This window comes from Nasonia vitripennis, chromosome 4, assembly GCF_009193385.2.
Source record: "Nasonia vitripennis strain AsymCx chromosome 4, Nvit_psr_1.1, whole genome shotgun sequence".
Taxonomy (NCBI): domain Eukaryota; kingdom Metazoa; phylum Arthropoda; class Insecta; order Hymenoptera; family Pteromalidae; genus Nasonia; species Nasonia vitripennis.
Window position 1 is genome coordinate 15416374 of NC_045760.1, and position 24028 is coordinate 15440401.

Below are 24028 nucleotides of genomic sequence, written 5' to 3' on the forward strand. Positions count from 1 at the left end.
ACGTATACATACGAGAAAGGCAGAGCCCGTGAGCCCGTGAGGCGAACGAAAAATTGATGCGGAGCGTATAAGAGGAAGGGTTGGCGCGAGCTTCTAATTAACGGAATTGTTTCTCTTTTACTTCGCGTTTCACGTCGTGCAGCTTGGCTGGACGGGGATCGTTAATTCTCAGGCTTTTTTCCTCTGCCTTTCTCTCTTTCTCGTCCGCGCCGTCGTCGACGAAGTCGCTCGCAGCCTTTGTTTCAAGGCAATTTGTTGTTTGACCGATCGAAAGGTTAACGAAACAAGGAACCGCGAAATGATAAGTTTTCTCGGCCCGCTGCAGCAAGCGCACCGAGACATGACTGATACACACTCAAGGATCTCGTCAAATTTCAATCAATCGACCGTACAGTATTTCGCGTAATGTAAGCTCCTTGAGCGCAGCGCCGAAAAAGAAAGCAGGTCAAGCCGTTCGCCGACTCAACAATTGAAGCAAGCATCGGCGTATAGGCCCCGAGGCAATTTCGCACTTTCCGCACATCCACATCGAAAGTTAATCCGCAGCTCTCTCCACGCGTCTGCTAATCCTCGGTCTCGTCGTCCACTGGGCGATAAATCCTCCCTACGTATGATTAACGATCATCCGGACGTCGACGACGCGGGGCTAAATAAATGGCAGAAAAGAGAGGAACAAAGAGTGCGCGAGCGCACACTCGATGCCGCTCGCGGAGGTGCGCCTGTCGCGTACTATACCTATAGAAGCGACAAGGAACATCCCTCGGCTCTCGATGACGTCAAGCGGCGTGGATTCTTTTTTCTCCATATGCCGTGAGTGCGTGTGTGCAGTGATCCTTTGCGCCAGGCTACGCCTATATAGCATATAGTATCGGCGTCCGGCGAAAGGGACGAAAACAAAACTGACGAGAGAATGCCTCGAATCATCTCGAGGAGGAAAGATCGAAGGAGATTTATCGTTTTTATTATTTTTATGCGCGCGCGTGCGCGCGCACGAGATCGGGAGGCCCGATTGGTGCCTGCAGAAATCGAGGAAGCGATTTGACTCGTGCGCGCGAGTATATCGCAACAGAAGACGCGAGACGGGAAGCGAGTAGAAGGGCCGATCGTATCTTCTATATACACGGTGAGAGCAGGTGAATACATATATTTCGGTCGAGCGGCGCGGCAATTTCGAAGCGCGGATGGACGAAAATAAAAGCGAGATCGATGTGGTGAGAAAGGGGCGCCGCCGCCGGTGAGTAACTCGGATAATTAGACCGAGCGCGAGGGGTCGTTTACTTGCAGCGGCGGAATTCGTTTCTCTCTCGCGCGACCGGCAATTTCGAGCATACGGATGGGGAATTTCTTTTATATGGTTATACCGGCGCGCTCGTGAAAGTTAATATTACTCGAAAGTCGCAATCAACTAATGCGAGTTAATTTGACTCGCACGAGAGCCGCTGAGGCATACTCACGGTTTTGGAGGAGAGGCAGGCGTCGTTGAGATAGAGGTGGTGGGTCTCCCACCTGCGCAGGAACCTGCTGGAGAGTATCTTGCTGACGAGGGTCCTGGTGTGGTTGAGGTAGCAGACCTGGATGTCGCCCTCCTCGATGGGCTTGAAGCGAGGCCCGGCGGGCCCCGGGCTGGGGCTGGGGCTGGAGGAGCCGCTGGCGCTGGAGCAGCCGGCGCTCTGGCGCTCGAGGTTCGGGCAGGAGCGGGCGACGGGCAGCCCGAGGGTCGCCTCGAGTCCGGACGGCTCGCCGGGCTTCAGGTGCTGCAGCGACTTGATGGCCACGGTCTCGGTGCTGCCGGCGCGCTTCTCCTCCTTCAGCGAGACGAGGCTCTCGGTCGGGGGCGTGCGCCCGCCCTCGGCGGCGCAGGCGCTCGTCAGCTGGGGCGAGCTCGTGCTGGTACTCTCCTGGCGCATGGCGCCGCCGCTGACCGAGAGGAAGCCGTAGTAGGGCACGCTGGGCAGCGGACCCCCGCTGGCCAGGCCGACGGTCGCCGGGGCCGCGGGGCTGGACGGCAGCGAGGAGGCCTCCTCGGTCTCGGTCTCCTCGAGGGCGCAGGTGTCCTCCTCGTCCTCGTCCATGTCCTCCTCCTCCTCCTCCTCGTCGTCCAGCTCGTCGTCGTCCTCCTCGTCGCTGAAGCCGGTCTCGATGCCGCGCAGCAGCATGCTCCTCGAGCCGGTGGAGTAGTGCCTCCGGGACTGCAGCCGGTGCTTGGGCGAGGGCTTGTTCTGCAGCTGCTGCTGCTGCTGCTGCTGCTGCTGCTTGCAGGACGAGTCGCTGGCCGGGGAGGGCGAGGCCGAGCTGCTCGAGTTGGAGAGCTCGTCGGAGCGCAGCCAGAGCAGGAGCTTGCGCCGGCGGCGGGACTTGGTGGCGCAGCCGTTGCCGACGTGCTCCTCGAGCGTCGGCGGCGTCGACGGCGTGCCGGCGTTCAGCGCCTCGGCCGGGGCGCAGGCGGTGGTCACGGTGGTCTTGCTGTTGTCCTCGCTGGTGAAGACGATGGTCGGCGACGCGAGGCACTCCGGGCCCGGGGAGAGCAGCTCGTTGTCCAGGTAGTCGTTGCGGATGCCGGGCAGGGTGTCGGTGCTGCTGGCTCCGGAGAGCTGGTCGATGTAGCGGATCGAGGAGCCCGAGCCCGAGCCCTCGCTCGTCGCCTCGCTGCTGCGCCGCTTCGGCTCCGAGCTGCACTTGGAGCTCAGGGGGTTCGTCACGACGCTGCGCGCCGCCCGCGAGAACGGGTTCTGGAAGCAGTACATCTTCGAGGCTGTGCTCAGTCTTTCGTCACTTGTTTACTCGCTCCTATGTGGCCCGCGTGGGCGCGCGCGGGTAACGATAAGCAGCACACCTGTCAGCTCGCGGGAACAGCGGGCAGTGCGGGTCCGGCTCCGCTCATGCCAGCCGGTATGCGTAAGTAACGGCCGATCACAACGGCGAGTGAACGAGAATCCGGGCAGTACCGCGGCGTCCGGCTAATTCGCAGAGGCTCGGAGGATAAGCGCGCAGTTCGCAGCGCGATTCCCTTCAGACGAGCTGCCCGTGGCTCAGCAAGATCGTTTCGTCCAGCAAGCTGAGCTGGAGCTCGTGGGTCGCGGCCGAGCTGTCGTTCTGGGCTGCCTTAATCTGGGGGCTGCGGGGCTTGAAGCGCGATTTGGGCATCGTCGAGCTGCTCACGCGGCAGTCCGTCCTCGGGCTCGACCAGCCCGAGCGCGGCGACATTTTCCGGACCAGCTCGCGCGAGCTTTGTTCCTTATCCCTCTCCTATTTATTCGGGCGTGTGCTCGGAGAACGGATGCCGCTGCACCGGGCACTTAGTACACACTGGCTCGTACACGGTCGCCGCGTGGCTGGCAACGGAAAACACAGCGATCCGCGTGTAAACAGACACGCGCGCGCGCGCACTCTGCGGAGCTTGCAAGCTCGCCACCCCTCAGCAGCCGATGGTCCGCTGCATCGTAGCGCGAGTGCGTACGAACAACGCAATCGCGTATCACACCGCACTCGCACCGCAGGCACAACTACGCGCGTAGAGTACAACCGTATTATGTAATATTGTCCAGGCCGTGCAGCACTGTCGCAGCTTTCGGACAGCGTAAATCGGAGCTGCTGCTGCTGCGCGCAGTGTCTCTCTATAGGTATGCGACGATGAGCGAAAAGCGCGCTCTCGTGACGGTGAGACGTCGTGTGCCGACGACGGCGACCGCGCAACTGCGGCTACTGACTCGGCGCACGATAATAAACGCCGAGAGAGAAAGAGAGCGCTCTCTCTCTCTCTCTCTCTCTCGCTCGCGCGCGCGCGCGCGCTCTGAATCTGATGCTACGCCGGCGCCCCCCGAGTCGATAGAGTCGAATTCGAGATCGCGCGGGACTCGTTCGCGTATGGGTATATACTCCGTGTGTATTAGAAATGTGTGTGGAGGATTTTTCGTGAGGCAATTTTCTGTACAGGCTCGGGGGAAGACTCTCCCATATGTGGTGTCCTATTCAAGTAGGGGAAGTACGCAGGTGTCGATCGCAATATATTCCAATAACCGACTTAACTTAACGACACTATTATAACGACATTCATTAACCCCGCTCGTCGCTGACTCGCCTATAGTATTTTCATTACACGACCCTTTTTCGAGCCTCGATTCTTTTCCCGAAACGCAGCGTAATATCTTACGGCGCACAACGCCGAGGCATAAACACCAGACTTTTTGACGTGGATTTATGCGCGTTTTTTTTTTCATCTCCGAGAGAGAGAGGAACAATTTCGATGACGCGTGCACTTGCGTGATGTTTTCTTAATTACTTTCAATTGTTTGCGTGGTCGAGGGGCTTGATATATTTAAAGTCGTGTTTTGTCTCGCCTACTTTTTTATCCTTCGTTACGCAGAGAGTTTGACGTTTCGAGTCGATTTTTAGGGTGCCGCTCCGATGTTAATTATAATACGTGCTGCTGTCGTGCGGAGTTAATTGAACTTTGACGTAGGGAGTGCAGGACTCGCAATTGGAATTGGTTTTTTCCGGAAAAACGAAACGTATTAGAAATGTAAAGTTCGAGTCGTAATCGCGCAAAAAGAAATTTCGCTGGGCTTTTCCTACGGATGTTCGGGGTTTTTGACGATGAAAAAGTACGGTCTCCAAAAAAAACTTCAACAATGATAGAACGAGTGTGAGACAATGAGTCTCGTGGAAAACCCAAAGACCGGTATTCGACTAAGTGGATGGATGTCCGATCCAGTCAGACGTGTCTTGTTATGCCCTGACAAATCTACTTGAATAATGTATTCTTCTATACATGTGATGCGGCCAGGTCACAGACATAAAAATCCCAAAAATTATATTTAAAAAAACTTTGCAGAATATTCTATCATTTCGATGAAAAATTCATCTCACAAATTGTGAATGTTGTTTTTCGTTTTAAAGCGATATTCTTAGTTCAAGCTGATGCGAATATTTCATATACATCGCGAAAAATATCATGACATGCGCTTTACACGCGAGCTGTACAGAGAAAAAAAGATTTTCAGTTAGTGAAACATTGCGCGAATAAACAAAAGCCGCATTCACGATGTCGTGTTTACTTTGACGATACAAATTAGCTTCGCTCGCGCACGTTTCGCAATACTAGAATTCGATGCAAACGGAAGGGCTGTACGTATGTACGCTTGCCTGGGCAAACGTTCGAATTCGTTACTTCCAAGTATATAACCGGGAAAAGCCAAGAATCACAGTCTGTACATATAAGTTGTCGCAATAAAGAGCCATTCGATGGTACACTCTTCGTCGATTATTAATCGCTCGGTTACATGAAAGCTACAACGGCAAGTAATGTCGTGAAGTATTAATTTTCTGTGATCAACGAGAGTTTCCTTATTAAACAGTTATTATCGTCGGCGGATGTATGTATAATATTTGAAATCTAGGATTCTAAATGACGCATTGGACACCTAACACATAAGCATAGTTTTACTATAAATACCTGCAGTAAAAGTCCCGCAAGACGTAGAACGTGAGAGCGATTACATGCGACTATTGACGCACAGTCGCTCGGGAGGAAAACATCCGTGCACTTGAATGAATTTTCCTTTTGTGTCTAGCTAGGCTATACATATATACCTGAACGCCGCGTTTGTGTATATTTCGATCGGTTAGAGGTAAACGATCGACGTGTACTATTCACATTTTTCTGTCCGCTCGTGTTGGCTAAAGATCGACAGGAGACATGTGTCTACACAATCTCTTTCATTTTTTTGTTCTAATAGTCTAAATGACAGTTGCCATTTATTGGTTTCATCACTTCTCACAGTCGCAGAAATTTTCTTTCTTTTTCTTTCATCATATCACGCGTGTCGGATGATTTAGAAAGGGATATCGCAACTCGGTATTCTGTTCGATGAAATCTCGTGAAATTCATTCCGGTTTTGCAATTAGCAGCTGAATTATATCTGGCGCCTGACTCCCTTCTCATTGACAGAAGAAAAAAATGACCGAAGGATAAGACTATCATGCTCAAACATTTTACGTCATGTATGGCGTTTTGACGTCATTAACTCGAGGATTTGGCTATCGCATCGATGATACTGCGCTATAAGAGTACTAAATATAGAAATTGGTGAACACGATAAACCATAAAAAAAACTTATCTAATAAACCGTATAAATGAAAGTACCTCACACGAATCGAAGTGCAGAGCAGACTTGGAGTAATGAATTCACGAGTCCAAAAAATATTTCTTAACACACAGTTATATAAATCGTCGATTCCAATGAGTAGATTAGCATAGAACCAGGAAATTCATACGAATCTATGGAGAGAGGATTCTTCTGGATCCCGCATCATACAAAAAATCCTGTACTTGTAAAACTACCGTTTAATAACTTTTCCATAAAAATACATGAAAAAAATATATATGTAAATAATATAATAATAATATATATTTACATATACATATATGTATAACAAGTGTTTACATCTTTTTCAGTCATTTGAGTATGATAAACGCGCCGAAATTTTCAACGAAGAGCTCCTCTGCTTCTTGAAAATTGACGCCAATCGCCGAATTTACACAGTTGTTACGGATTTTCTTCGACGGTTGCAAAAGGACGAATGACAAATCGACACTTACATTTTGCGAATGGCTTACACGCACAATTTCTCCTGAGGTAGTTGCAATTTTTCACGATTTGGCGCCATCCAAGTTTCAATCTCTTCGACACTGCAAAAGAAAAAGTTAATTAAGTATAAGTGAGATGGTGATGTCTATCTTTGACTAACGGAAAAAGTTTCGTATATCAGAATCGGCCAGGTGACTACTTTTTTCCTTTAGATTGTTAATGAGTTTCTTTTTATTGCCAACGACGTAATTACAAAAGCGATAAAAAGACGCATAGGAAAGGATTATCAATAATTTATATAATAAAATGCCACGATTAAGTCTTTTTTCAGTGCACTAATTTACGTGTTTCGACGCGCATTTTAATTAGTTGCAATATTAATCAAGGATCAAAACAACTTTTGATAACATGATTTTAAAAGTCATAAATAAAAATTTTACGTCCGCAAGATAATTAAAAGTTTTAGCAAAGGAGTATACAGCTCCTGTTCTTAAAGTAATAACTGGAAAGTTTTCAGTTATAAAACGGTAATTATTATCTCTAAATTATTTCTGTATCTATCATATTAGTCATCACTAATTAATAGGAGCAAAGTAAATTTATACGAATGCTAATAAAGCACAATTCCATTTACTAAATTAGAGGTTTTATCAGCGCTCCAAATTCAAGTATAATCAATTTAAAAATAAGTAAGTAAAAGTTATAAATACGCTAAAACGCACATATAGCTGCTTTTATTGCTCATAAACTACTTACGTGCGCGGTACGATCGTCAGATTTTCCGTGCCTGTCTCGGTGATCAGTACGTCATCTTCAATACGCACGCCTCCAGTGCCACGGAAGCGCGACAGTGTCTCCCACACGATGAATTTAGACTGCTCCTTGTTCTCACGAGCCTTGTCAAGTAACTGTTACAGAAAAACAAGCATTCGCTTTTTTTTCGCAAAAAGACAAAATCAATATTTATAAATGTCCTCTCATACCCAGTCAATAAAATAGCAACCAGGTTCGATGGTGAGAACCATGCCAGCCATCAGTGGTCGGGCAGTTCTGAGTTTGTTCAAACCGGGTTCCTTGGACCTTGCCGGATGATTCGGCAGGTAACCACCGACATCGTGCACGTCCAGACCAAGGAAGTGCCCTAATCCATGAGGCTGGAAGACCGCGTTCAAACCCGCCTTGATCATGTCCCTGACATCACCTTGCAACAGGCCACCCTTCTTTAGAGCCTCTAACATAACTCGATTGGCCAACAGATGCATATCCGTCCAAAGGACGCCAGGCTTTGCTGCATTCATTACGGCGTTACGGGCGTCCAACACTGCATTGTAGACAATCTTCTGGTCGTCGGTGAACTTGCCATTGGCCGGAAAACTGCACGTTATATCAGCTGCGTAGCCACAGTAGTTTCCACCCATGTCAAAGAGACTGAAATCACGTAAAAATTTGAGCGTTCAGAAAATAGCCAATGTAAAATTTTGAGAAAAATAAATGTGCGGATCAGATGCTTACCACATATCGCCATCTTTAAGCACTTTGTTGTTCGGTGCTCCGGCGTGCCCGTAATGCAAAATAGCGGCATTGCATCCAGAGCCGCATATGCAAGTATAAGAGACGTATCTACAACCTCCGACGGAGTAAGCGTAATGTTGAAAGGCAGCTTCGGCTTGAAATTCGGCTAGGCCTGGACGCACCGTTCTCATCACAGATTTGTGCGCATCTGAGCTCACCTTGACAACGTAGCGCAGGACTTCTATTTCCTTGGGGGTCTTTATCACACGGCTGTAAAAATAAATTCATTTTAATAGCAATTTCGAAGCTTTTCGGTACAGTTTTTAAAGAAGGAAAACGTACGACTCTTTTAAAAATTCTAGTTTTGTATTATGCGAACATTCACTTTACGGGGAATACCCACGCTGTGCTTTTTTTATAATAAGTTTAGTCGAAGAACGTTATAAAGCTTCGTACGCCGTTTTGAACGCACGATTTAAATATTTTGCTAATTCGTGTACTTTGCCATAGGTCAAACATAAATTATTAAAATCAAGAAGCATGACTCTAAATCCTAATTTTCTTAGGTGTCTTATTCTCATCGCCTGTTCGCCGATTAATTTACACGAACCCCAGCAGTAATGGTGTGGTAGCAATACAATCACAGCTGTATTTTCATTTTTTTCTTTGATCAAATCTAATTCCAAAGCTCGCGTGTATTTCGATTGTTTATGAATCAAAGCATCAATTATATACAATGGTGTTGTGGATAAATTACTTAAAGTAACATGTGTGCTCAATTTTTCGCTGTCACCTGCTAATTTTATTAATTGACTATGAATTCTGCTAATTGTTCTTGTGATTTGCATGTCAATGACAACTGGATCTAATTGATTTGAACGAAATAGAAGTGGACCACTGTATGTTGTGCACTCTAAAGTCATTGCTGTATCTAGAACATATAACTGATTTCTCAACGATTGTGCCATTGCTGTGTCACCTTGCGATTCCAAGTTATCTAAGAATCCCGGTGAAAAAATCTTCTGCATACATTTGGGAAAATACTTGTTTATATATGCACAAGACAATAAAACTTGCATCACCTTCTCTTGCTCCAAGTAAAAAAACTGATTATCTAATGTTTGTTCGAAAGCATGCCAAAAATCATCTTTGCTTTGCAGTTCAAAATTTAAATTTCCTAAAGCAACTATCATTTCAACTGATGAATCCAGTGGAAGATATTTGCTATGTTTTTCAAGATATTTTACTACTCTGTTACATATGCATATATTCCTCAGATGAACCGTTGAGCAGTAAACAGCAACAGCTGACATCAATGAATGATCATTGCTCTTCATTTTTTTCATATCCAGTGCTTTTTCTATTGCTTTTTCAAGAGTGAAATTTATGAACTTGGCAGTTGTAAGACTCTCTACAAATTCTAAAAAATCATATTTCGAAATAGATAACAGGTGCATAGTTGCCCACTTACTGGCACATTTCATAACTACCGATGACTTTGAATATTTTTGAAATATATTTAGTATGTCAGTCATCTGTGGTGCAGACAGTTTATGATAGTTCTTTATCAACTTTTTCTCTAATAAAATTTGCACTCTGATTCTACTTCTTTTCATGTAACTAAGCAGTTTGAATAATGGTACCAAATGATGAGCAGTGATGTCTTCCTGTTTTATTACAATACCGGTCCAAAAATAATCTATTGCGTCTTGATATTTTGCATCTCCAAAAATAGAAAGAATCTTAATTATATCAATTAATTGTTGAATACTGAAATCTCCATTGGTGGATCTGATCAATGCTTCATTAGTGAGAATATCCTTGTACGAGTTATTTGGGGGTAAAAACTTATCTTTTATAATTATAGAGAGTGCTTTCAAAATTACTCCACTGTCTTGGCTAGTGATAATAATTTCAGATAACTGTCTCAACATCATATGACGATTTGGTATAAATTTTGAAGCTCTCATAAGTTTTCTATGTTTTCTTTCCATGTTAATAATTTTTTTCAAGCACTCCAGTGCCATCCTACTATTAATATCCATATGAATGGCTGAATCTAATAATAATGCCTTGATCTTTTCCTCTGATATTGAGTTTACAGTCTCTTTAAAAATTTGTTCCACATTCAAGATATTTGAAATATTTACTTCTTGAGCAAATAAAATAGGAATATTATCAGCATCAATGCAAATCTTTTGTTTCCTGTTTTGCAATGCATTACAATGTTCTTCTGATTTATGTTCCTTGAAGGGTTGACTAATGCACAGAGTAGCAGGAAAATTATCAACGTTTTTAGCGTTACAAAAAAAATGTATGTCACTGATCTTTTTAATAACTATGGGCAATTCATAAATATCGAATCCTTCTTGTACAAACATTTCAGTTCGAATTAAATTATCATGTTTTGATGCAATTTCTTTACTACGCTTTAGCCACCTACTGAATTTTGCTATGAAATAATCTGACTTTTCGCTCAATCTAAAATACGCGAGTCTTCTTGACATCCCATTCCGCCACATGATGAATGAAATGATGTACAGAAGTTTGATTTTACTTTTACAGAACGTTCGATAAAGTTCAGTTTTAGCATGCTACCTATAAAATTATAAAAAAATCGTATGTACCAGTTATTAAATAATCACGAATTTTCTAAACATAACCTTACCAAAAGAAATTCTAGTACAGGAGAAATAGCTGATATTCATATCGAAATTGTCAAGAAGCGACTAGTAAAAACCTACATGAAAAAACAACTTGCAAAATCATATTATTTGCGAGAAAAATAATGACTTGAAAATGTTAAAAAGTAAGTAGTACGCAGATAAAGGATGGTTTACTTTTCTGCACCGGTTTTGTTCCGTCCGTCTGTCGACAAAACAGATTCGCAGCTATTCGAACGAAATACCGGTAGATGGCGATGGGCGACTGAAATGCTTTGAATTTCCTTCTTTGATATTTTGCGAAACATCTGCAGTTTCTTTAAATGAAAGCAAACATATAAGTATAGTAGAACGGATCGATTGCGAACAAAGGGAATATTTATATGGAAATGGAATCATAATTTCCGCTCCAGCCATAAGCTTGAAAGTCACAAAAGTTCAAAGAAAACGTACAAAAGCTATGAAGGATTTAATTTGATTCATTGAAATAAACTAAAGCAAATTCGCCTTTTCATTGGAGGATTCGTTTTGACGTGGAGTGTACATACACAAAAGCTAGGTCACCATTCGAAGCACAAAATTCGCGAAAGGGAGTTAAATGTGTACGTCGCTTTGATTCTTTTGACTTTTTTTTTCATCGCTAGATCTAAGAATATACGCGCCTCGTTAAAGCAAGCTGTTAATGCTCACTTCCGTGGAAAAATTCTTCCATTCTCAACACTGATCGCAGAAAAAATGCGTTAACATCATCGAGCGCATCAATAACAGTCGATACTTTGCCAAGTCCGATAACGTCCAACAATACTTCCTAGTGCGTGTTTACGCGCGGTATTCTCCTCATTGTTCACCTTTTACCGCGTATATGCACATAAACAAAATTAATACATCTCTTGGTTGTCCCGAAAAAACTAAAATTTACATCACCCACGTAAATGAGAACTCATTCCTCGGCTCTCTGGCGCGCGACATTCCGCAACGTTTTTTGCAAAGCTACTCGGTATACATACATTAAGCCATAGCTTACAAGTCGCAGCGCGTACTTATAATGTATATACACACATGTGGAGAAAGCGAGTGTTTCCTTTCTTTCTCCTCGGCCGCGCGCGCGTGCACGCCCTCATTGTTCCCGATTCTCGAAGTCGTGTGTATGTACAACCTGTGTACCTTGGATGAGTACAAACAACGTGCGACCGCGTCGAGCGTTGAAAAAATAAACACGAACGGTCGGGAGGAATGTCCATGTGCAGGCATGTACGCGATGCGGAGAGCGAGTAAGTATAATTGAACGCTGCCGCCTGATTTGGTAAAAGTCGATGTCCTGCTGATACTTTTACTTCGTCGGTGCGTACATACGTGGCTTCGATATGCGCGTTTTTGCTGTGAATGAAATTGATACAAAAAAATGCCCATCATTATGCATTAAATCAGCAATTTTACATAAGTAAACGATTACGTAAATTGCGCAATAGCCTCGTATACGTAAAGCACAGTCTATTTCTTCCTATTTGTGCGAACAACTTCGGGATCAATGCAGCCCGTTTCTGGAAAATCGATCGCGACAATTTATAAGACGTTCAAAATCGTATTAAGACAGATAAAAAAAACCTTCTGAATCGATCGACTGTGTACTGCAGCCACGCGCGTTATCGTGCTATAATAAGCGCATTCGTATACGAAAAAAAATGGTTAGTTGTGGTAACCAAGTGATAATTGGTTAACCAAAAATTGGTTATGAGAACTAGGTGCTTGGTTAACTGTACCAAGCCTACTTTTTTACAATGAAAAAGTCAACTTTATAGGTTACTAACCAATTTACTTGGCAAGGACAACATTTTTTCTGGTACATCACTGTTTTCATAATGAGTCAACCAACATTTTTGTTGTAATTACCAAGATATTCGTTGAAATCCGAGTTGCAGCTTATATTTTCAAAAATTTTCTTATTTACCAACTGGATCGCTAGCGCGACGACAGAATCTCCGCCTTTAGACTTGAAAGACCCGAGTTCGTCGATCCCCAGTGAGGTAGAAAATTTTTTCAGATATATTAATTGTGTTATAAAATTTTAAACATGTAAATTAAATGTAAAAAATAATAGCACACTTGTAAACGGGTCTATAAAATAAATCTGCATGTATAAATAAATAATAATAATTAATAATAAATAAATAAACAATAAATAATAAATTTAAAAAAGTAAAAAAATCAGAAAAAAATTTTTTTCTTCATCGTTCTGGAAACAAGCTTGACTACTTTTTTAGTAATCAGGACTAAATTATTTCTTGAACCAACAATTATCTTGGTTGTACTGACAAATTGATTATCATTGTCGATATATTTTGTTTGTATTACAAACCAATATATTGATTAAGATAACCAAGATTAAATAGTGTTTGTCGCCTCGCGACTACATAAAATACTACAACCATATAGCTGGTTATGGTTACAAATTTTTCTTAACTAAGTCCACTTGGCTAATGATACCAACAAAATAGTTGGTGCGTATTTTCCCAAGCAATTTGGTTATTCCAACCAAGTACACTTGGTTATCACAACTAACCCTTCTTTTCCGTGTATAGATGCATAGCAGCGGTACAAACCCAAACGAGGAATTGATTGATCAACAAGAAATCAGCGCTCCATCACTGGTCACTCGAGCGAGCGACAACAACAAGAAGAAACTAGGCCGCAGTCGGACAACTACACGCAAGCATAAATATGAATACATAGCGTTTTGCGACTATCTATACACATATAGTCATACAGAACAGCGGCGGATGAGCTGCAAGTGTGAAAGTAGCGCGCGACAGAGTGCAGTGCACTGCACTTTGTCGCGTGTGATGAATATATAGGTATACGCACAGACGCGAGTGTATCAGCACATACGAGCGCACATCTATGTTGTACATACTGGGCTGGGAAAGAGTTCAGCGCGATTGTCGCATGTAAACAAAAGTCGGGCAGTCGCTGCACCACGAGCCAAGAAGGGCAGCGGCATACCGCATGCGTTGCACAACGCCGACGACAGCTTATCGCTGTGTGCATGTGTGTGTGCGTCTTGTTTTATTATAATCTCGATTGGCGCGCGAGTTGTTGACGCTTATTATATACGCTTTATTGACGTGTATACGTGCACACAAGTATTGCGCTGTGGGTGAGACCGCGTCCCAGTATAGTCCCAGACTTCCGCCTCTCTCGCAGTGTCTGATACAGCAGCGCTTCGAACTGCGTTGCGTTATAGGTATATGTGTGTACGCACGCACACACACATGACGCATGCGGGTGAGCTCTACTTTAAATGTCTCTTGCGATCGCCAAGTTAAAGAACGACATCGTCGTTGTATGCTATATACTATGCTCTTCGAGATCACCAGTCTATTTGAGAGCTTATCTTCGGCTGCCTATTCCTCTTGACTTTGTATTCCATCGGCGCTTATTGTTGTTCCGTTCTCTATTCTTCTTCTGCGCTTTGGGCGCGATCTCGTTTCTTTTCCACAGCTCAGTCAATTACAACGAGCAAGAGAAAAGGAGACGGTAAGCGCAAAAACAACAACAACTTGCGATTTTATAAAAGGGGGCTTGTCCCACAGACGCGAGCGCAGTGTCGTGAATAAGACTCCACGTTATCTGCGGGCTTTCTCAAGATATTAATCACGTGATTCGCATGTTTTCCGTTACAGTCACATCACACGGGAAAAACATTGTGCAGAGATGACGACGGTTTTAATGAGTTCACGAGGAAACGACCAGTGACTGCGACTTATGGATCTGACTGTTTTATCTACTTAACCGGCCCGGTGTATTTCCGTTAAGTGAAGGCAGACAAAAATAATGAACGCATTATGTCGCTTCCGACGCGATTTACATGGCGGATTTTCAACTCATGCTGAATAATTTGTTAGATTAGCATAGTTTTTTTAGTGCTGCATAAAAAGAAAGCGCGCAATGCGACTTTTTCGCCTGTACTACTTGAATACGCGAAAGGGAGCATCGTCCAGTGGCGTATTTTTATGCACAGCGTCGCTCCGATCGCGGTTCGAAAACAAAATAAAAAGCCATCTCCTGTATATTATAGAGAACGAGGATAATTGCAAAACTCACCACTCGCATATCTCGGGGTACAGTATTTCGTTATTCACCTCGAACCTGTGGAAGAAAATAGTCATGTAATCGTTCGCTGTGCTTGCATATCCGGCCAAGGTTCTCTGTGCAGAGGAAAAAATTTTCGTTGAGTAATTATTCATCTTTTTATCGCGATCAGCGCCGAGAGAGCGCAACGTATCATTAACCATCGCTGATCCCATGCGGTCCAGCAATGAAAATCGGCGCAAACGGTGAATTTGAAGGATGATATGAAACCAAATCTGCATCTCCGTAAAAACTATACATCCTGATGGCGATTGTGTGGACACTGGGCTAATTTGAGCATGCACTCGATTGTTCTCTCGCGTCTGTTCGCTCAATGATTCTCGGCGCATTTTTTCCTCTGCATTATATATTCGCGAGCGAATTACTCACGCACGAGTTGCGACGTTTTGCGCAACGCGAACGCGCATGTGTACTCACTTGTCGATGCCTTCGAACGTCGCCTCCTTGCTCGTCAGACCGCTGTCGCTGTTTACGCCGTGCTGCAACAGAAAACGAAAACGATCAGCAAGAGAGAGAGAGAGAGAGAGAGAGAGAGAGAGAGAGAGAGAGAGAGAGGGAGAGGGATACTTATCGCAGAAAAACTCTTGCTCAGCGTATACTGCAGGGATTTTTATTATTTTAGAAGCCTACGAGCTGCACGTGCGGCCTTTGACCTCAGCTCGGAAAGATCGAAAACCCATGTACGATCGATTGAGAAAATGTTTACTTTAAGAAGAAGTGGATATCTGGTTTGATTCCACGTCTGGTTTGATAACGAAGCGACGATAGCCGATTTTTCGGCCGAAAAACGGTGCACACCGCAGTATCATAACAATGTCCAGATGATCGCTCTCGATTTATCCAAATCGCGCAGGGTGCGATGAGCCAGACAATCGTCTCGAGCCAGACGCGCGAAGATAAAATATTTACATGTGAATATTTTCGTGGTGCTTCTGTATCCACATACTTATAGCGAGCGTATACGTATCGTGCTCGCGCGCATACGTGATCAGTGTAACGTCGCAAGCGAGGAAAGAAATAACAGGTCGTTTAAGAGTTCAATGACACAGATATTTAGCATTTGTCCCTGGGTTTATGTGTATACATGTATATAGTTGCAAACTCGCGCTGTCAATGTGTATATACGTACATAGAGCGTCGATCTCGTCTTTTTACGTAAGTTTAAAGATGAGTCGCTTGTTTTGAGCGTGTGTGTGTGCAGAAGTGCATTGTCGGCGAGATGTTGCAATGGCTCGTTTGTATTTCCTCCGAGTTTGTTTTGCTTGCAGTTTTAATAACGCGACGGACGCGGTTTGCGAGAAACATCGTGACATCTGCAATTATTATCGTCTATATATATATATATATATATATATATATATATATATATATATGGCATACGTTTGTCTCTTATATATTGCGCGGCACTAGATTCAGCTTCTATAATCATAGTCGTAGTACGATAACGAGCAATAGATCGATTATTCATCCACGCTTTCGAGAGCCGGAAATAAGCCTTGCTCGTACAGATCACGCGCAGTTTTTATCGACTGCTTATACTTCTCTCCCTTGTTCATGCGAAAAATAAAGATAGGTAATGAGCTCAAACTACGAGTTATATATTCATGTGCGATCACCTGATGCATTGTTGGCGTGTATGCATATTGGATAGTACTCGCGCACATTCAACTAAAGCGCTCGCCTTATCTCATCTCTAGAGTAGGCAGCACAGGCTAGATTATTATTACGGGTCACGTGAATTTATAAGAGACGAGAACGCGACCCAGAATCCGCGCACATACCCGCGGCGGCATCAGTCGCTCGATAATGAAACTGGCCTCCTACACGCGCTACAGATCTGTCGGAGAGATGATTAGAGAAGCTATACTGGGATGCACGATGAGTCAGATATGGCTATAACACTTTTTCCCTAATGGCAGTCGAAAAAAAGCACGTTCTGCTATATCGAGTGCGCGCGTGATATTTGGATTTCGCGCGGCTGAAACCGTTTACATCAGAAACCGCACCGAATGCGCGATGCTCTATAGACAGTATAATAAAAGCTTGTATAATCGTTGTGTTTGAATTATTGATGACTATAAAAATAGACGGTTTAATTTTGCTCCTTGCGTAGACGGAATTTCATCGCAAGCCGTGTGTTATTTGGTGTAGGTTCTCGTTCTTGTGTATAGTCCTCGCTAAAAGTGGACGAGTAAATTAATTTTTTTCACGCGATTAGTCGCCGTATTTTGTGATTTAGCACGTCGACTGTCAATGTCAGAATTTATGGGAATATAAAAAAAGTTGACTTTTAAGTAAGAGCGCAGACACGACATTCATTCTCAAGCAACTGCAATTGCGTCGTCATCGTGTGTAATAAACGTCGGCCTTTACGATGTTCGAGCTTGACGTCTTGATTCGATTTCATCATTCGAGTGATGGACTTAATACGTGTAAGATAAAGCAATGATTTTTCTTTCGAAAAAAAGTACAACATAGCCAAAAACACTCAAAATCCCATTGCTCAGCCGTCGCGTATTTGCCACGACTCGATTATACAGTTGCACAGATTGGCCGCCGCCACGTCGCTTTTATTTCCGGCGGACTTGGTCAAATATTTATACATATATATAACGTACGTAAGAGAGTTCGATCGAAATCGTCGGGACGACTTTACTTCTTCCTCTAATACGTGTATGCTATACACACGCATACACCGCATCCGCAAGCTGATGCAAACGATGCGCGTCATCCACTACAGACGACGCGCCGGATTATATTGTACGCGCGAATATATACGAGCGTTGGTCCGAGTGTCACTGGAACGCTAATTTTGGACGAAGCAATTATTTTTGAGCTCGCGGCACGTGCGACGCGACGATGCATCATATCGTCCGACTGCTCGATTATAGCGCGCGTTGGCGTGTGTGCATACATACGAGGCGTGGATTATTTGCAACTTTATATATAAGTTTTGATTTTCGAAATTTTTAAAGACAATAAAAGTCGCACCGTATTCGTCGAAATCATATGAACGAAATCAATGGAAAAATCGCGACACACACACCCGTATCCTAAACTACTATGTAGCATATCAATCGCTTCGCGCACAAGTCTCGAGAGCAAAAATGAGTCGATCGATAGGTCGGATCGCCGGACGCTGCAGTAGCGGCTAATAGGCCACACGTCGCTGTCTGCTTTTAAAAGCGCATCGAGGTCGCAAGTGCGTGTACCGCTATATATGGTCATCGTATACATGTGTGTGCGTGTATATAAACACAAGTCCGTGAAACCCACGCGTTGGCGATGCACGCGGTCGCGGAATCTCGAGTCGCTGCGTTTATTTATAAGACTCAGCGAAGTTTCGGATATTCATTCTTTGTCGTGTATTCGTCGGAAAAATTATTCCGTAGCCGCAGTTCAGTTCTTTATTATTTCGTACGCAGTAGAACCACTTGCATGTCTTTAATTTTACTGCGACTGATATTCTGCTACAATGGGATTTTCGTGTCGGTCGAGTTATTACCAGAGCTTGATTGATTAATTTACTAAATTATGACCCGATCTGAACGTGTGAAAGCAGGACGGATATGACTTTACGCAAACAATCGCGCCCGCTCTCTCAATTTAGAACGGTTCGCGTATTTTCGAACAAGTTCGAGAGTTTAACCCGTTTGAAATGCAAGCCGAAATCATAAATTCATCTCGCGTCCCATCGCGAAACGAGTCGCACAGCGCGTTAATTCCCACTACTTACTTCGTATAAGCACTTTTTCTCACTCAAAACCACTCACAGAACAGCGGTGCATGTGATAATAATAATGTGCTGTACCAGCCTTCGACGCTCGAAAGCTCAAAGCCGTTAAGCTTCTTCCAAGAAACATTATCGTCGTTCCGGCGAGTTTCGGATGCTACTGTACAGCTTCTCGCGCATCAGACAATGCTGCGCGCTTTGATGCAGACTCTGAAGTCTCTCGTCCTTGGCATCGTTCGCTCGTTAAGACTACGACGACGACGATTGCGATCCAATAGAGCAGTAAACGACGCTCAGCTTTACGCATTCATTCCGCGATGAAAATACAATCCCTTGAACTCGCCGCTTGTCCCGAGAAAAAATCTGCGCGCGATTTTATATTAGAAGCGAACGCTCTTAAAGTTTGAAGTTTTCGCTGGCGCGGACTTGTTTGCTTCGGACAGAGCTGCGGAGGAAAACACTTTTGTCTGATGGGGCAAGTTCGCGGTGAGCTTTCATTTTGAATAACGTGCCGCCCGTGTGAGAGGGAGTGAGGCAGAGGGAAACGAGTAAATTATGCGGATGTACGATGACGTTATACTCGAGTGTATTTCAGTGAAATATACTTGTGCGCGCATGAATTGCAGCCTTGATTGCTGCTATTACTCAAATATAAAAGACAGCGAATAACATAAATTGCTGCGTTTCCATCTGCTGTGTAACAGTCAGATGCGCAGCGCGATAAGACCTAGCAAAAAATGTTGATATAATAAGCATGATAGATAACTCTGCCTCGAACTACAAAGTAACATTCGCGCGACTTCCTGCGCGTTGGCATATAGTAAGATCGTTGGAGGTAATGACGCGCGCGAGCAAAAGCTCAACAACAACAGCAAAGCCTGCACTCGAGGAACAGGCATTTTCAGATCTGTCGCGCGGACTCGTATCGAACGGCCATGTGTGTGTGTACAATGCAGCACTATCGCCGGACACGCATCACCGCCGGAGGAGAAAAGCGTCGTTTCTTCGAATGTGCGATGCGTGTGCTCAATCGGCTCCGTTTTTCCCTACACCACGACACCACGTATACGTTGCAAAAACGATTGCCTGCAGTGTATTTATAGATTCGCGAGTCTGCAGTTTTTTCCATTGCGGTAAATAATAAAATTGCGAGTACACCCGATGATAATGCGTGTGTGTGTACAAGGCGAAGCTGATAGAAATCATCACACTCGTGTATTTATCGTGTGAGTAATTAAAAGTTTTTTTTTTCGCGCGCAGGTGTCTATTATTGTCCCGTCTTATCATCGACTTATCCGTGTGTACCGCAAGTGTTATCGATGATTAGTGATACACGCAATGTTTCTTTTCTTGGTGGCTTCACACGTTGTTGTGTTCTTAATAGATTTTACAATTATTTCTTCCACAATATTTAAAGCATCGCGATAAGCTATTAAACTAAATCTAATAAGCGTCTCTTCTATATCCGAAGAAGGCCTCCAATAAATTTAAAGGAACGAAAAAGTCCAAACTGAACCACGCTTCCGTCAATATAATTTACGCAACTCATACACATACACACTCACACGCGCACGCACTCCGCATCAGTCTTCTCTACATATCCCATTATACGAAACGACCTTTCAACGGTCACGAACGAAAAAAGATGCAAATTAAAATAGAGAGAGAGAGAGAGAGAGAGAGAGTTTGCACAGTACTCGGGAATCCGGAAGCATCAGAACAACCGCCACCTCAATTTACAAACACAATCGCGCAGCCAGAAATCATGCTGGCACGCGAAAGTTTCCACGAGCGGACTTTGTCTTTGGCCTTCTACTAAATCTGCACGAGCGCTTTGTATACGTATGGCATAGGGACTAGCGAAAATTGGCCTGACTGGGTGCGACGCCAACGCGCAAAAACTCGAGATGCCTACACTATATACGGCAGCCAGTGACCGTGGAACAAGGGACTAACCGAATTTTCGAATTCAATGCCGGAGCTGTCCGGTAACGCAATGAGATTTCATTCGCTCTGTTGATGTACCGCGCTTTTAAAACCAAGGGATTTTCGACTCCGTTGCATTTGTGACTTCGTCAGACGCTTATAAATCAGTTCGTGAATGAATCTATAAGAATTAATCCGAAAAAAGCACCACTCCAACCTTTCATCCCGGCTGTCAATATTCGCAGACCATCTGTACACGTGCATTGTGTAATAATAAAATTCGATGCATCGATAAAACAAGAGCGTTCTCCTATACTCCGACAGTTTTCCCGCACCCACTATACGTTTCCCTCTTTTATCTCTCCCGGGGCTCTCGAGGCACAACGGAGCATGAAAGCCTGCGGAGAGAGCAGGCAAGGGCGTCCCTTCGACGAGCCAAGAATTATGGATTTTACGAGCTTTCCCTGCGCATACGCCTTCTATGCGCGCGACTTAGACTGCTGCTGTGTTTTCTCGAAAGCGAGTCTTTCCCTCCCTCCGGGAATGCTCGTGTTTTTAGAGAGCCTCGGATATTTCGAGGACGTATGATGGGACTTGTCACGCTGTAATTTTCGCCTCGTCAAATTCTTGTCTTGCGGGTCTGCTATTGATGTAGGTATTTGGCTTCTAGACAAGCGAAAGAAAATGAATCGATCGTGGATTCTCGTAACTAATTCTTATACAGAGCTTCTTTCCGAGCTTCGCAACATACCTGCAGCCAAGATCTCGCGTGTTTACTCAAGAGCATTCAAAGCCTGCTGAAAGAATGTCGTCTCCGGAGTGACTCACTTGCAATAAAACGCGCGCGAGCAATTAAAAAAAAAAAGAATTCACGGCGCAGTATTATCACCCAGGTGCCATAAAATCGGATTACTCACCAGCGTGTGCAACAGCTTGGCAGACTTGCTCTTTAACACCTCGGCGATCTGGTCGACGTAGTGAGTCTCCTCGACGGCGTAGCGTTGACGGAACTCCTCGAGGCTGCTGAGTCTGCCCATCCAGGTCGCGTACTCCGCGGGTAGACGCGGGAAGAACAGCAGCGCGGCGCCGCTGTCGAGGTCCAGGGCACCGTAACAGCCAGGCTCCTCCACTCCGAAGCACCATTGGAAGAAGGATTCCTGCGAACACGTGCGCCGTGAGTGACATATGCTGCGACGACGCGACCCTCTGTGTGAGAGAGTTCGTTATAGCTATCGCCGTATGTTATTTCTTTTTCCGGAGTATATAGGTATAAGGAATTAAGTATGCGGCGTATAGACTCATGGTTTTTGAGTTTTCGTTTCGGTGATTCACACCTATTGCTTGTGTTTACAAATGTTCGAGCATCAGCTACGGGAAAAATGCTAATCGGACATAGAAACCCTTGTAGATTTTGTACAGGCCAGATAAGAGAACACTGTTTTCCTTATACACTACGTGGTTAGCATAGAGAGAAAAGTCGACTTTCTATTAGTGAAGAAAACGACTGCAGCGGCAGAAAAGGGCAAATTTATGCGCCACGCACAAATCGCCGTTCGATTTTCCCATCTTGGCGAGCGTCTCCGCGTTGCCGCGGTTACGAAATCCCGTTCAAAGAGAAAGCCCAAACACACAGCTATACTCGCGGCTCATTTCAATTTGAAAACTAAACCGCTCTCTCGCGCGTCGCGGAGTATAATGGGGAAACAATCTACGTCTCTCTCCTCTTTGTCGTGCCTCGAAGCACACGCCCGCGTTCCAAACGGAATTTGAATTTCTCTCCAAAGCGAGAAAAGCGAGCCGAGAAAGCAACATATAGCTACACAATGGAACTCGCGTCTTTCCATAATTTTCACGCAATCTTCGATGGTTTTCTCTCCGAGCCACTCGAGACGCCAAAAGACTCGATATTGTGAGGGTGCGGAGGCATCGGTATATCGCGTCGAACAATGTATATTCGGCAGCAGCCGTAGGCGAGGGCGGAAATGACAGGAGCGAGAGAGAACCACGACCTACGCGTCCTGCAACGGAATAGACGCGAGAGAAAGGGAGGGAAGAAGAAAGAGAGTATAGGTATAGGACGCTCCTTCGGCATCCAACGGCCAAGAGAGACGTAGGTATACACTTCTGCAGCTGTGTACACGCTGATGCACGTACAGAACGTGCTCCGGAATTTTGTTTGTTTTGATTAAATTTTCAGGACAATCCATGGACGCAGAGGGAGGAATTTACACGGAGAAATTGTCGTGTGCTTCGCCTTTTTATCTCAAAACTTGAAAGCTTCAGGTGCGGAGCGCTGGAAGAACAAAGGAATAATCAAGGACCGGGCATAAAATAGTTCATTTCAAATCGTACGAATGCGAGTGAATTGTTGTACGACTTGTCAACGAAACGATCCTAAACATCGACTCTGTATCTGCTGTACACGCATGAGAAGAGCATTATGTAGCATAATCGTAGGTGAAGAAGCTACTCGAGTGTCAACTGCTATTTTCGTATGGACTTCTAGCGCAAAGCGCAGAAATGCGCACGACGCGCGAGAATGAAAATGAGGATATGGAAGCGAGAGGCCAGTCGTGTACAACGTCAGCAGCGGCAGCGCAGGATCGTCGTCCTCCCGAGAGAAAGAGAGGCATGAGCCGATCAGCCATCGGGTCAACGCGCTCTCCTGGCACACACAGCGCGCACAACAGTCTCTCAACGTGAAGCGAGCGCAGCAACGAGTGTATTATCAGTCTAAAATCGACAGTTGTATCCGAACGCACAATTTCCCGTTGTCTCTTTCTTCCGAGGAGAATTCAGTTTCTACGCTGTATGAAATATGTGTCGATCTGGATATAGAGTTACGAAATTAGAGCGGATAATGCTTCGAATATATGCGGGAGAACACACGGCGTGTGTGCGTGTGAACGGATGCGACGGCATTTCATGCTGGGAGCAGAGTTTGGAGAAGGGCAGGTTTCGTCTGTGGAATTCTGCAGAAGAACCTCGTCGGCCGATCGGATGAAGCGATATGTGTACCTGAACAATGAAAAGTATCTGTTATGAGAGAGATTCCAGGGAAAAGCGACGAATATAACAAAGACACGCGCTGCTTGCAGACGCACGAGATTATTTATAAGTAAAATATTAGATGCAACAATGAATATGTATAGTGCAACCAGAAGAGAGTAGCAATCTACGAGAGCACATTCACTCGCCGCTGTCCACGTTTCGGCAATTCTTATGCCCGGAATATGGTTCACGTGCTTTTTTTCCACATCCTCCCGTCCCTTCCATCGAGTCAGCTGCTCTCTGCAGGATATGCGCTCTTGTACCTCTTTCTCTCTCATCGTCTCTCTCTCTCCTTTCCTTCTCCTCCTCCGACGCGACGACGGCAGGTTTAAAGGTAAGTCCAGCGACGAGCTCTCAGGAACTCTCAGCTAAATCGCTTACGGCCGGCCCTTTAAACGCCTTTGTTA

The 24028-nt window shown here is 44.8% G+C and overlaps 2 protein-coding genes and 1 long non-coding RNA gene across 12 annotated transcripts in view; all 3 read right to left on the reverse strand.

Annotated features, from left to right (window-relative positions):
* The window catches only part of LOC100114633 (C-Maf-inducing protein), a 30567-nt gene extending 24282 nt beyond the window's left edge, over positions 1 to 6285 (reverse strand). For 2 of the 5 annotated variants that reach the window (XM_031928530.2, XM_031928526.2), the window contains exon 1: positions 1455 to 2775. In XM_031928530.2, the coding sequence (XP_031784390.1) occupies positions 1455 to 2744 (1290 nt within the window). In that variant the 5' untranslated portion in view covers positions 2745 to 2775. Of the gene's footprint in view, positions 1 to 1454; positions 2776 to 5452; positions 6070 to 6142 lie in introns of those variants that run through there. The other 3 variants (XM_031928529.2, XM_031928527.2, XM_031928528.2) reach the window with 3 other exon arrangements.
* A 40-nt stretch (positions 6286 to 6325) lies between these two features.
* The window catches only part of LOC100114560 (xaa-Pro dipeptidase), a 31644-nt gene continuing 13941 nt past the window's right edge, over positions 6326 to 24028 (reverse strand). For 5 of the 6 annotated variants that reach the window (XM_032598961.1, XM_031928532.2, XM_031928534.2 and 2 more), the window contains 7 exons: positions 21488 to 21727; positions 15329 to 15390; positions 14864 to 14908; positions 8100 to 8369; positions 7571 to 8015; positions 7344 to 7495; positions 6329 to 6688 (listed from right to left, as the gene is read on the reverse strand). In XM_032598961.1, the coding sequence (XP_032454852.1) occupies positions 6613 to 6688; positions 7344 to 7495; positions 7571 to 8015; positions 8100 to 8369; positions 14864 to 14908; positions 15329 to 15390; positions 21488 to 21727 (1290 nt within the window). In that variant the 3' untranslated portion in view covers positions 6329 to 6612. Of the gene's footprint in view, positions 6689 to 7343; positions 7496 to 7570; positions 8016 to 8099; positions 8370 to 8441; positions 10698 to 10767; positions 12532 to 14863; positions 14909 to 15328; positions 15391 to 21487; positions 21728 to 24028 lie in introns of those variants that run through there. The other variant, XR_004344839.1, reaches the window with a different exon arrangement.
* LOC116417136 lies at positions 19209 to 21478 on the reverse strand. The gene is made up of 2 exons (XR_004227407.1): positions 21322 to 21478; positions 19209 to 21236 (listed from the first exon to the last, which is right to left on the reverse strand). It is a non-coding gene; the product is annotated as an uncharacterized LOC116417136 (long non-coding RNA).